An 11,161-nucleotide genomic window follows, 5' to 3' on the forward strand; every position below is an offset into this window, starting at 1 on the left:
ATGAAATTCGTTAGATATTTAGGAATCGATTTCTGTATTGGTCTGAAAAATCTCCCTGATTTCAATTATAATAGAGTATTTGATAAACTAAAAAGACAAATGATATCATGGTCAAAGCGTAATATTTCTGTATTTGGTCGTGTAATCCTTGTCAAATCATTGCTTGTTTCACAATTCAATCATTTATTCATGTCTATTCCAAATCCGTCTGAACATCTTTTAAAATCAGTAAATGTGTCTTTTTACAAATTTATATGGAAGGGGAAACCCGACAAAATAAGCAGGAAACAGATTGTTTGTAACTATGAAAATGGTGGACTTAAAATGATCGATGTTGGACACTTTTCTAGAGCTTTGAAGCTGTCTTGGATAAGAAGAATACTGTCAAATTCATGTGAAGAAGTTTCTCATTTAATGTATGCATTTTTGAAACCGTTAGTAACATTAGAATGGGGTAAAGGGGATATATATTTCACCAAACTATCACTCATGGTCCGAAACAGTTTTTGGAAGGAAATTTTTATTATAGTTTCCTCCTTTATTCGAAATGTTCAGTGTACTTCTCTTTTTTGGCCGGCTATTCCTTTATGGTACAATTCCGATGTAAAAATTGGTGGAAAAGGTATATTCTTAAAGGAATGGTGGGACAAAGGCATTAGATTTATTAACGATTTATTAGATGAGAATGGAAAACTTCTGAAAAGAGATGAGTGTGAAAAAAGATTTTCAATCAAAATTCAGTTTCTTCATTATTATGTCTTATGTCAGATTATTAAATGTAAGTATAAAGCTCAGTTGAATACGTGTAATATGAAATCTAATGAACCATTATGCCCTGCTTATATCTTTCATTTACTGAAGGACAAAAAAGGATGTAGACATGTATATTATATCATGTTAAAAGAAAATGATGATAACTTGACTAAATTGTGTAATAGATGGTTTGTCAATGGCATTTCGATGGACACCAGAGATATGAAAAATTATTTTAAAACAATGTTTCGATGTACAACTTATACTACAATGAGGTACTTTCAGTACCGACTGCTAAATAAGATATTATATTTGAATAAGGATCTTGTAAAGATGAAAATAACTGCAGATGCAAAATGCTCTTTTTGTGGAAGGGAAGAAGAAAACGCTATACATTTTTTTTATCAATGTCATGTGGTAAATCTTATCTGGGTACGATTTACAGACTGGTTATACAGTTTAACAAGATTTAGAATAAATCTTTCTGCTGTACATGTTTTGTTTGGTTTCACAGAAAAAAGAAACGATGCTTTAAATTGTTTAATAATTTGGACGAAACAACAAGTATACTCTGCTCGTGTGGAAAAAACCATACCTAATTTTGAGAAAATTAAACAATATATAAGAAAATGTTACAAAAATGAGAGGCAAATCAGTATTATGGAAAACAAAACACATAAATTTGATAAAAAATGGGTAAATTTCGAAAGAATTCTTGTCATTTTGTAATAAGATTTCCGGACCTTTATATGTATTTCTGTTTAATGTAAACATATTTTCATGATGAATGTGCAGTGTGTTTCGGGTGAGAGGTGATCAATTATTGTTGGAGTGGCCTTGTTCGGTGCTCATTTGTTCTTTGCTGCTGCAAGTGTCGGCGGCGGAACGGATGGGTGTAGGACATGGCCACTCTAGTATCGGTTGCCTTTTGCTTGAAACGCCCTGTAGGCCTATACTTTGTACAAAATTATGCTATGTGTGTATGATATGTTATTTCATTTATATCATTGTTAAAATGTTTATGCAAATATATGCCCTATCGGAGGGAAATAAAAAAAAGCTTTATAAAAAAAAAAAAGTAAATGTATGTATTCTTTCAAATTTAGTCAGTCTGATTGCATGAATTTAACTTGTATGACCAAATGTAAATATCCTGATGCTACACAGACTCTGTGTCCACTAAACAGCATTATACACTATTTTGCTTAATAATTTCATGGTCCGCAGTACAAGCGTATCAACTCCATCCGGAGTTACTCCGGAGTGACCCCACTTCGCCTTCAGTATGAAAACACCCTTAGAAGTTGATCTAAACTTCCTGGGTCAAACTGCGCACTGTGCTAGGCATGAATTAAGGGAGAAACCAGTATTTTAGTGTGTTTTGATTAAACCTTGACTCAGCATTTACTGTGTTTTACGTTTGTGTTTTGAATCATGATTTCTTGTTGTGATTCCTGCTTATGAGGTTGCATATATGTACACAGCCCAGACTATCTGTTGTCTTGCTCGTGCCTATTGCCTCAAGGTCAAAGATCACAGAGGTCAATATTTGAACCTTAGAAGTTATGAATTTATAATACTGTAGATATTCATATCTTGCTATAGTGGGGTATAAATTTTAACTGTGGTGTCAAGAATCAAGTTATATTTTTAAAGGCTGGTACTGATTGAAATTAATACAAGAATGATTCTTGCTAGCTTTCATGATTTTTTTAATAACTTTTAGATGCCGACCTTGTGGGAACGCCTTTTATCCGAGGTGATTATGTGTACTTCCTGTTTCGTGAAGATTCGCAGGAGTCTGCAAGCTCCAGTGTAGGCCAACCGTATCCTCTGAACACCATCCGGAGTAGAATTGCAAGGATTTGTAAGGTAAGGTATCATCCAACTGTTCAGGCCATACAAGCCCAGGAACAATATGAGATTCTATGGCTCTTTTGTACTCTGTATGTGAAGATGTACACAAAAGGAATCTGAAAGAGTAAATGGTATATCACAATCCTCTCAGTCACAATAACTGAACTTGTATGTTGAAGTGATGATTGACATTTGTACTATTGTACATGTAGCCCATATACATGTATGACCCTAAAGCTGTGATAGATGTGTTATTACCTTTCACAAAATATAAGATGCATGTAGGATGGGGGTCGGGTGTCCGAACACTGTAATATTTTGAAACCCTTTTGTCTTTGGATTGCACAAAAAATATGAATTAATGAGAAAGTCTGTAATACCAAATGAAGGTCAATTCGTCGCCTTCCCGCAGAAAGGCAGTTAACACGCACATGCGCGCAACATACATTTTCGAGAAAATGCAAATTATGTTTTGACCTTATTTTTGTGCTTTTAGCAGCTAGTGTACTTTTTTCTGTCCTAATTCTCATACTTTCTGACAAGCAAGATGTTTTCTTCATTGTTTTTGTCTCAGCTGCGTAGCAGAGTGAGACTATAGGCGCCGCTTTTCTGACGACAGCGGGTGGCGGCATCAACACCAAATCTTAACCAAAGGTTAAGTTTTTGAAATGACAGCATAACTTACAAAATATATGGACCTAGTTCATGAAACTTGGCCATCAGCTTAATCAAGTATTACTGAACATCCTGCCTGAGTTTCAGGTCACATGACCAAGGTCAAAGGTCATTTAGGGTCAATGAACTTTTGCCAACTTGGGGGTATCTGTTGAATTAACATCATAACTTTGATAGTTTATGTTTCTAATTCATGAAACTTGGACATACATGTACATGTAATAGTAATCAAGTATCACTGAAAATCCTGTGCAAGTTTCAGGTCACATGATTAAGGTCAAAGGTCATTTGGGGTCAATGAACTTTGGCCAAATTGGGGGTATTTGTTGAATTACCATCATAACTTTAAAAGTTTATTGGTCTAGTTCATAGTAAAGAGTAATCAAGTTTCACTGAACATTCTGTGCAAATTTCAGGTCACATGACCAACGTCAAAGGTCAATGAACTTTGGCCATAATAGGGGTATCTGTTGAATTACCATCATAAAATTTGAAAGTTTATGGATCTGATTCATGAAACTTGGACATAAGAGTAATGAAGTATCTCTGAACATCCCGTCCGAGTTTCAGGTCACATGATCAAGGTCAAAGGTCATGTAAGGTCAATGAACTTTGGCCAAGTTGGGGTATTTGTTGAATTACCATCATAACTTTGAAAATTTATTGATCTAGTTCATAAAACTTGGACATAAGAGTAATCAAGTATCACTGTGCAATTTAAGATCACATGACCAACATCAAAGGTCAATGAACTTTGGCCATAATGGGGGTATCTGTTGAATTACCATCATAACTTTGAAAAAGTTTATGGATCTGATTCATGAAACTTGGACATAAGAGTAATCAAGTATCTCTGAACATCCCGTTCGAGTTTCAGGTCACATGATCAAGGTCAAAGGTCATGTAAGGTCAATGAACTTTGGCCAAGTTGAGGTATTTGTTGAATTACCATCATAACTTTGAAAATGTATTGATCTAGTTCATAAAACTTGGACATAAGAGTAATCAAGTATCACTCACACTGAACATCCTGTGCAATTCAACAGATACCCCCATTATGGCCAAAGTTCATTGACCTTTGGCCATAATGGGGGTATCTGTTGAATTACCATCATAACTTTAAAAGATTATGGATCTGATTCATGAAACTTGGACATAAGAGTAATCAAGTATCTTCGAACATCCCGTCTGAATTTCAGGTCACATGACCAAGGTCAAAGTTCATTTAAGGTCAATGAACTTTGGCCATGTTGGGGGTATTTGTTGAATTACCATCATATCTCTGTAAGTGTATTGGTCTAGTTTATGAAACGTCGACATAAGAGTAACCAAGTATCACTGAGCATCTTGTGCGAGTTTCAGGTCACATAATTAAGGTCAAAGGTCAATGGACTTTGGCCATCTTGGTGGTATTTGTTGAATTACCATCATAACTCTGTAAGTATATGGGTCTAGTTCATAAAACTTGGACATGAGTGTCATCAAGTATCACTGAACATCTTGTGCGAGTTTCAGGTCACATGACCAAAGACAAAGGTCATTGAACTTTGGCCATTTTAGAGGTAATTATTAGATTGCTGTCATAACTTTAAAAGTTTATAGATATAGTGTGTAAAATGTGGATATAGGGGTAATCAAGTATCACTGACAAGTTTTAGGCCACATGATCACAGTCAAATGTCAATGAACGTAGTATTGTATCATTATATGAATGGTGTTTTTTGTGAATAATTATTTTATAGTAGTTTTCAAAGTCAGCACTGCTGCTATATTGAATCGCGTGATGCAGGTGAGACCGCCAGAGGCATTCCACTTGTTTTTAAATAAGCCCTAAAGGAATTGACATATCTTTAATCAAACATAGAATTTATACCTAACAATACATGTAACTGCTGAACCTGACTACATAAACTACAGTAGTTAATACAAAACTTGGATGGGAGGTGTCCTGATGTGGTATGAAAAAAATGCTCAATATCCTTGTGATTATTGGACAATATCACATAAAATTGCATCCAGTTTTAGAAATTATTGCAGTATATGGGTGCATTAAAATATATAAACAATATTATGCTGTAATTTTATATTACACCCATCTGCAGTGCCTTCAGCAGTACCATTTTTGTGAGACAGACTGTATTGCTTTTCTTTGAGAGTGGGTGAGTGGTGGTCTAGTGGTTCTGACTCTCGCCTTTCAAACAGAAGGGTCGTGGGTTCGAATCCTAGCCATGGCGTGTTTTCCTTCAGCAAGAAATTTATCCACACTGTGCTGCACTCGACCCAGGTGAGGTGAATGGGTACCTGGCAGGATTATTTCCTTGAATGCACTGAGCACCGGTGATGGCAGCTCGAGCTAAAGCCGGGGTAATAATAGCAGCGCTTTGTATCCTCAGGCAAAAAGCGCTTTATAGATCCAGCTATTATTATTATTATTATTATTCCTCTAAACAGGATCAAGTCCGTATTTGTTCTTGAATAACTTTGCTCTAACAAAAAGCACCAAGTAATTTCAAGTGCAACTAGGAACTTTACACTACTAATGTCCGAGAGTCTTTCTTATCAATCTGGTTGTACCCAAGATAGCTGCCTTCTGAATGTCGTACATCCGAAGGTGAGGAGAGATCTTGGTTATGCAGGCTTCCATTCCCTTCTTCACCATTCCTGAGTGATCAATGATGACTGGTGTGACCTCTGCCTTCACGTTCCACATCCTCTCGATCTCAATCCTTAGGTCTTGATACTTGAGCCGTTTGTCTCTTTCCTTTACAGCAATGTTGATATCATGGGGAACAGAGACCTCAATGATATTTACTACGTTGTTGTCTCTGACGATGATGTCTGGCTTGTTGCCGTTGATGGTTCTATCCGTTAGTATGCCACAGTTCCAATATATGGTGCTGTTATTGATCGTAGTGATCGTTTGTGGCTGATGTTCCCAAGCGTGATCACAAGTCATTTTACTGCGATCCTTCAGTAGTTGCCAATGGATAAGTTTGGCAATATTGTCATGTCTTGTGATGTACTCAGTTCCAGCAAGAGTCGAACATGCTGATACCAAATGCATGATTGTTTCGGTCTCTTTTCCACACATCCTGCAAGTGTCGTCTGTGTCTGTTCTGAGGATAGATTTTTCGTAGGCACGGGTCCTCACCACCTGGTCCTGAATAGCATAGATGAACCCTTCAGTTTCACCTCTTAGTCCCGCCGACTTAAGCCATTGATGGGTGTCTTTCTGGTCTACGAACTCCCGATGCGTCTGTTTTTCATGGTGGCCATGAAGTCGCTTGGATTTAAGTTGCTCTTGAAGTTTCTTGTGAAAGGAGCATATAAGTCTTGCCTTCTCTTTTTCACTGTAGGGTAGTGTCAGTCGATGTTGTGCCAATAAGACAGATGCTTGCTTATTAATGGAGTATATTGCTTGACTATTATCATAATCGAGGGATATACTCGTCAGTATATCAGGTGGATTGGATAGGTAGTTGGCGAGGTTCGTTGCTTCCATATTCCAGACCATCTCAATTTGTTGTAGACCTCTTTCTCCAAGATCACGGGGTAGGTACAACCTTTCGATTGCGGCCTTTGGGTGATGTAATCTGTGCATTGTTAATTGCTTTCTGGTCTATTATTATTATTATTATTATTTTTTTTTTTATTATTATTATTATTATTATTTTTATTATTTTATTATTATTATCATTATTAGTAGTAGTAGTACTTAGTATTATTAGTTATTCTTGATTACTTTACAGGATGATGCTGGATCCTCAGACAACCTTGTCAGTTATTTGAAGCAGCGGCTATTGTGCTCCAAAAAGTCGAATGAAGTGTGGGAAACAACACCATATGTTTTTGATGACATACCAATGGAGTACAATGAGATACGTAAGTACAGATTTGAAGATTAAAAACTTATTTTTGAACACTATGGCTTTCCACTTATGTTTCTACCAAGCACTCCTTTTTCTTCCCTCTGTTTGAGAGTCATCATTCTGTAAGATATTAACTTTTATTGATTTAACCCCAAAATTTTCACCTGGTAACGAGGGATGGTAGTGTTTGTATTATAAAACACATGAATTTGTGATTTTGAGATCTGTTATGAAAGCTGATGTTCAGGTAGCATGAGTTTAGTCCTTCATGTACATGTATGACTGTTGAGTTTGATATCAGGAGTGTTATTGGTATACCTGGGAGTAATACCCAAATCATTGATGCATTCAATCAGTTTACCAACAATCAGCAATCGAATACTACTTTTTACACTAATCAAATGTTCATCAGGACCCCGTCTTACAAAGAGTTGCGATTGATCCGATATATTCCAAAATATTCTCTAGCTATGAGGTATATTCATGCATTCCTCGTTATATTGAAAATTCACTGTGCTTCTCTTTGTTTACAAAGGACATTTGTGCCCATTTCCTGTAAAAAAATTATGACACGGATGGATTTCCATAGTGTTACAATTGATTGGATCAATCGTAACTCTTTGTTAGACGGGAAGCTGTTGATTAAATGCCTATTATCTTTGATATTTGACAACAAAGTGCAAGATAACAATTGAAAAAGATGCTAAAATATGATTAATTATAAACATTGTAACTTTATCAAGTCATGACAATGACAACAACATGGTAATTGGTGCCTCATAAATGCTGTATATTACTGTGTAATTTTTTTCTTTGTTGCAGAGGACTTTGAAATCAGAGACACTAGTAATGGTTCAGACACGCTGATTTATGCTATTTTCACCAATGAACGGTGAGTTTATTACTCTCTTTGTGAGTCTACCCCTAAACAAAATACAAACCATGTCATATTGATGATTTGTCATAACTTAATCATAAATTAATTCAAGAGACAAACAACCTATTACATGTATATTAAAGTGTATATCTCCTCTTTCTTTTGGTATAATTAAGAAGGAAAAGATTCTTCATTCACTCACTCATGAGTGAATGAAAACAAGTTGAAGAAAATATACACAAAATTCACTTGTTGGGAGGTATATGAATATCAGAAAGAACATCAAGTACTGTAAGGGGGGCTTTTTGCAATTAATGTACCAATGATTGTTAAAGCAAATGTATATATATATAGGCCCAATAATCAATTATGTGTCTTGTAGTAAATCTCAAATTTGCCGGGAGTTGCTGGTTAGCTCTGCTATGATTATGATGGATAGCACTGATCAAAATCTACCACCAAACAAACTTTCTTACCAGCACTCATATCACATCCACTCATCCCGCTTGGCACCTCTGATAAAGACAAAAACATATTCCAACATTAACCTACAGATTAAAGTAGAAAATAAAAGTTTATTGATTTTCGATATGGTCTTATCAATGTTACATATCAATACAAAGGGAATGATATGGGGATTATTGATACACCATCCTCAAATTATGAGGATAAACTGCCGGGCCGAAAGTGATGAAATCCCCTTCTGAAATTGGCCTCAAATATGTCTCTGAAAAGAATTGATTTTGATAACGTGTATATGGATAGTGATTTTCCGTTTAAAAAAAGTGCCTTTTTTGTTTTAAAAAATCTTAAATTCTGTTTCAGCATGTCAGAAAACAGAAATTCTGTTTCCCCATAGACTTTGTGTACATGAAAAAGTGACAATTCTGTTTACCCATTGAATAGCAATATCACAACACTTGCGCTGGTCAAAATTTAACCATGCAGTAGAATCCGTTCTAATCGGATCTATGCGGTTACACTAAATATTTTGACAAACACATTTAACATGAATACATCCTCACCTTTCATATTATTAGCATTATTTTACGGTTAAATGAAAATTTATCAATAATTTGGGGATTTTGGACATCGTTTTCAGCAGTCAACGATTTTCGCCTATCCGCCATTTTGGATTTCAAGACCTCGTTATCGTGCTGTTACATCTTTAAAAGTAGAGGGCAGCAACACAAGACCGTGTTGTTGAAATCAAACGATGTGTGCATATTTGTGATGGTACATGTTTTGGATAAGCTCAACTCCAAGGCAGGGTACAGGCAAGAGGGGTACGATCGAGTGTGATGATGTCAAGTGCAGTCATGATGTGTGAATTGTCATGATTGTAGTGAAGTATGATCATGTTTTCTGGGGTTTTGTGGCCATTTAATATTCGTATTTTGTTTAGATTTTTCAGTAATTTCTGTTGCTGTTCTGTGTATTTTGAGGAAAAATATGTTTTCTATGACTTTCCATTGAAACGCTTCTTTCCGTTTCAAAAGGCCCTTTCCGTGAATTCCGTCCGTTTTCCGTGACCGCAGAAAATCACTGTCCCTACGTGTACTGTTACGATACTGCAACAAATAACAAAAAAAAAATCAAAATTTAAAACTGGATTTCCTTTTTTTTATTACAGGAAATATAACAATAATAACATAAAAACATAAATAAATATTGATCTTACATGTACATCTCTGAGGTGACAGATGTGCAATATATCCAAGTAATAATCCAAGTTGTTTGGTGAAGATTCCGTAAATTAAAGTTCACAATGATGGCGATGATGAAACTGATGTTGAAGCACGATGAATAAGATAAGTCACTTTAACAAGTTGAAATGTCGGTGAAGACGATGTTGATGACGATTAACAGTCAATTTCAGCAATCCATGGGTTGAAGAGTGTTCATTAAAACAGGTTGATGATCTCGATGAGAACTGAGAAATCCTCTCTCAAAATAACTGCAAACCGTTCATTGATGGCATGCAAATAATTCCACAGAAGATAAGTATTCCAGGTGGACATAAACTCGGCTCTGACAAAAAGTCTGGCGTGAAACTCTGAGTTCTGATCTGATATGTGTGATCTAATATGATGATGTCCTTGCTTATATACAAACTTCAACTATTCTGGAAGTTTCTAACATCCACCATAAAAAAACGTTCTCCTTCTTTCAGGAGCAGTCAAATCTAGAAGACTCTTGAATGACCTCAGTGAAATTAACAATGGAGGCAAAATAGCTAATCCATTGTCCATTTTCCACTGGAGACAGGCTCTATTGTTAACATTCTCTATTGTTTGCAAATTCCAGAAATAACAAAGATTATTCAAAGATTACTCAAAGCTGTACTATAGAACATTCTTGATCATTCTATGCTATGAATATCCTTAAAGGGGAAATAACTAAATAAATGAATGTAATTGCTCTTAATACAATTCTACTTATACATAGCGTACTCATGGAAGGTGTAAAACTCCTGTTGCCATGTAACTAGGTATTGAATATGTATTCTAGAGACTTCTAGTATTCACTATTATGGAAGATTCTAGTATTGTTTAAAAAAAAAACATTCTTCTTTCAGGAGCAGTCAAATTCCAGAAGACTCTTGAATGACCTCACTGAAATCAACAGTGTCAACAAAATAGCTAAGCCTATTGTTCATCTCCACTACCAATACATGTCTATTGTAAAGTAATCTCTATTCAGAAATAACAAAGAGTATTCAAAGATTAGTGTCCAACAAAGCTGTAGTGGAACATTCTTGATCATTCTATGCTAAATAAATGAATGTAATTGCTCTTACAATTCTTCTTATATATAACACCTCCCCCACTGGGGAAAAGAAAGCTTTACTGTAGTAAAGGTTTCTTTAAGATTACCTTTTTTCCCTTTAACTTTTCTATTAAAGTCATCTTGATAAATTGTTTACAGTTATCGTGTACAAATATGTACTACACAAACATGTTTAAATAAATGAACATCAAAGACACTTTCTTCAAATGACACACTTGGTCAAAAGCATGAATAATTTCACTTTTTATACTCTTGAAAGAGCATCAGCAATTACATTATTCTTTCCCTTAATGTGTACAATTTTCAAAGGGAATGGTTGGAGCATTAGGCTCCATCTGTA

The 11,161-nt window shown here is 35.4% G+C and overlaps 1 protein-coding gene across 1 annotated transcript; it reads left to right on the top strand.

Annotated features, from left to right (window-relative positions):
• The first annotated feature begins 1,445 nt into the window (after positions 1 to 1,445).
• LOC135157750 (semaphorin-3D-like) lies at positions 1,446 to 9,665 on the top strand. Its single transcript, XM_064114562.1, has 4 exons — positions 1,446 to 1,449; positions 2,480 to 2,625; positions 7,035 to 7,167; positions 7,977 to 9,665. Exons 1-4 carry the CDS (start codon positions 1,446 to 1,448, stop codon positions 8,048 to 8,050), a joined length of 357 nt encoding a protein of 118 aa, XP_063970632.1. The 3' UTR covers positions 8,051 to 9,665.
• Positions 9,666 to 11,161: the final 1,496 nt, after the last annotated feature.

Source organism: Lytechinus pictus, unplaced genomic scaffold (genome assembly GCF_037042905.1).
Source record: "Lytechinus pictus isolate F3 Inbred unplaced genomic scaffold, Lp3.0 scaffold_19, whole genome shotgun sequence".
NCBI classification, from domain to species: domain Eukaryota; kingdom Metazoa; phylum Echinodermata; class Echinoidea; order Temnopleuroida; family Toxopneustidae; genus Lytechinus; species Lytechinus pictus.